The 694-nt window shown below is 44.7% G+C and overlaps 1 protein-coding gene across 1 annotated transcript in view; it reads right to left on the bottom strand.

The window, feature by feature from the left end:
• The window catches only part of DNAJA1 (DnaJ heat shock protein family (Hsp40) member A1), a 10,159-nt gene that overhangs the window by 8,730 nt on the left and 735 nt on the right, over nucleotides 1-694 (bottom strand). Inside the window, exon 2 of the mRNA XM_030885363.2 lies at nucleotides 572-694. This exon is cut by the window's right edge and continues 215 nt beyond it. Coding sequence (XP_030741223.1) covers nucleotides 572-694 — 123 coding nt within the window. The remainder of the gene's footprint in view (nucleotides 1-571) is intronic.

Here is a 694-nt window from a genome sequence, read left to right as displayed (position 1 = left end):
TAGCCTCTTTTTTGTTTGTATAATGCAAGGAACAAGGTGAGATCGACTTTTCTTGACCTGAACACTGTACTAACAGGAAGTCTTCTACAGCCTGCAGACCATGTTTCTGCTGAATAATGAAAGCATATATTCTGGCATAGTAACGCTGGAGAACAAGGACTACATAGGTGGCAGTTATTTGGTGGTAATGAAGCCTGTGTCTGATGCTGGCTCCACAGGTGACTGGCTGCATGGCCCCCCGGAAGAGTTTACTCCCGGGACTCACCCTTTAATGAAGAGGATTGTAGTATTGAGCACCAGGGTTTTACAGATGATGGAAAATTATGTTGCCATTACTTAGTTCTTTTAATGTTTAATTAATCTTGACATACACCTCAGAAACCTTCCTTTTCCAGCTTACTTGGCTTAGGTTTTTTCCTGCATTTAGTTTTAGCAAATCTTAAGCTGTACCATAAATCAGGGTCAACATGCCAACATGTAAAAACAAGCGTTTAAGATGGTCACTCTCTTCAGGGGTCGCTCCGACTAACGGTTCCTTTACTTCACTGCTTGTCGGAGGCAGTCATCTTACCTCTCCTTTCTCTCTGCATCCGTCCGCCGCCTCCAAAGAACATATCAAAGATGTCCATCGGGGAACCAAATCCACCGCCTGCTCCACCCTCCTTGATGGCCTGCTCGCCTCCTTTGTCATACA

This window comes from Echinops telfairi, unplaced genomic scaffold (genome assembly GCF_000313985.2).
Source record: "Echinops telfairi isolate 266 unplaced genomic scaffold, ASM31398v2 ScPeMD7_25;HRSCAF=90, whole genome shotgun sequence".
NCBI lineage: Eukaryota > Metazoa > Chordata > Mammalia > Afrosoricida > Tenrecidae > Echinops > Echinops telfairi.
This window is presented reverse-complemented; position numbering and strand designations above follow the sequence as displayed.